The 1,127-nt window shown below is 54.7% G+C and overlaps 1 protein-coding gene across 1 annotated transcript in view; it reads left to right on the forward strand.

Moving 5' to 3' along the window:
* PCSK6 (proprotein convertase subtilisin/kexin type 6) overlaps nt 1-1,127 on the forward strand; it is a 179,333-nt gene that overhangs the window by 72,406 nt on the left and 105,800 nt on the right. Inside the window, exons 5-6 of the mRNA XM_010843399.1 lie at nt 365-475; nt 932-1,075. Of these exons, the coding sequence (XP_010841701.1) occupies nt 365-475; nt 932-1,075 (255 nt within the window). The remainder of the gene's footprint in view (nt 1-364; nt 476-931; nt 1,076-1,127) is intronic.

Here is a 1,127-nt window from a genome sequence, read left to right on the forward strand (position 1 = left end):
CATGTCCTCCCGATAAACCATTTGACACCTTTTATGCCTCTGCACTCTCCATTCCTGACGTGTATTTCCTTTTAACTAGGGACAAGGGTCACCAGAATACTGGCCATTTCACAAGGTCTCCTTTAGCAGGATGATTTTCCTACTGTTGCATAAGAGCGGTCCTCTTCCCTTCCATGTAGACTGGTTTTCATCTTTCAAATATGTTTGCTCTGAAGTGAAAATGTCTCCTTGGAATTAACCATCTGAGGCATCTCATAGACCTAGATGTTCATGGAGAAGGATGCCTGGAACACCTGCAAAGCGGCCTTGTGGAACCAGGACATGGCTGCTGAAACAGAGAGTAACTGCATTTCTCCCCTGCTAGGTGAAATGGATCCAGCAACAGGAAGTTAAACGGCGGGTGAAGAGACAGGTGCGAAACGACCCGCAGGCACTTTATTTCAACGATCCCATCTGGTCCAACATGTGGTACATGGTAAGTAGGCCATGGGCCTCTGTCCCCGCCCTGTGTTTCTGAGATGGGTCAGCTCCAGACAGACGGACTTCTTTTGCATGTAGAACCCCTATTTCAGTGCTGTCAGGCACATGCTGTCTTGTGAATCTTTCATTATGTGAGGGTCAGGGTGAAGGGCCCCCGGAGCAGGGGAGGGTGGGCGGCACCTTGAGCCATGGATGGAGCCCCTGAAGGGCGGGAACACCAGGGAGAGCCGTGGGGACATGGCCTGGCTGGGGCAGGAGGGCCTTCCGTGTACACGTGGCCAGGTCAGGGCAGGAGAGCGATGCAGCCCTCCTCGATGACTCTTGCTAGGACCAGGAGGAGGAATGGAGGTCCTACCCTGTCCTCCCACTAGCACCACAGCACCTCTGTTGGGCTGGCAGGTCTGTGTCAGGCGTGTCTGTGCTGGGGGCTTTGTGTCTCGTGTGCCTGCAGCACTGTGGTGACAAGACCAGCCGCTGCCGGTCAGAAATGAACGTCCAGGCAGCATGGAAGCGGGGCTACACGGGAAAGAACGTGGTGGTCACCATCCTGGATGACGGCATAGAGAGAAACCACCCAGACCTGGCCCCGAACTACGTAAGTGGAGTCTTGGCGCTGGCTCCCTGAGACGCTCACCTGCGCTGGTCAT

This window comes from Bison bison, unplaced genomic scaffold (assembly GCF_000754665.1).
Source record: "Bison bison bison isolate TAMUID 2011002044 unplaced genomic scaffold, Bison_UMD1.0 scf7180017864181, whole genome shotgun sequence".
NCBI lineage: Eukaryota > Metazoa > Chordata > Mammalia > Artiodactyla > Bovidae > Bison > Bison bison.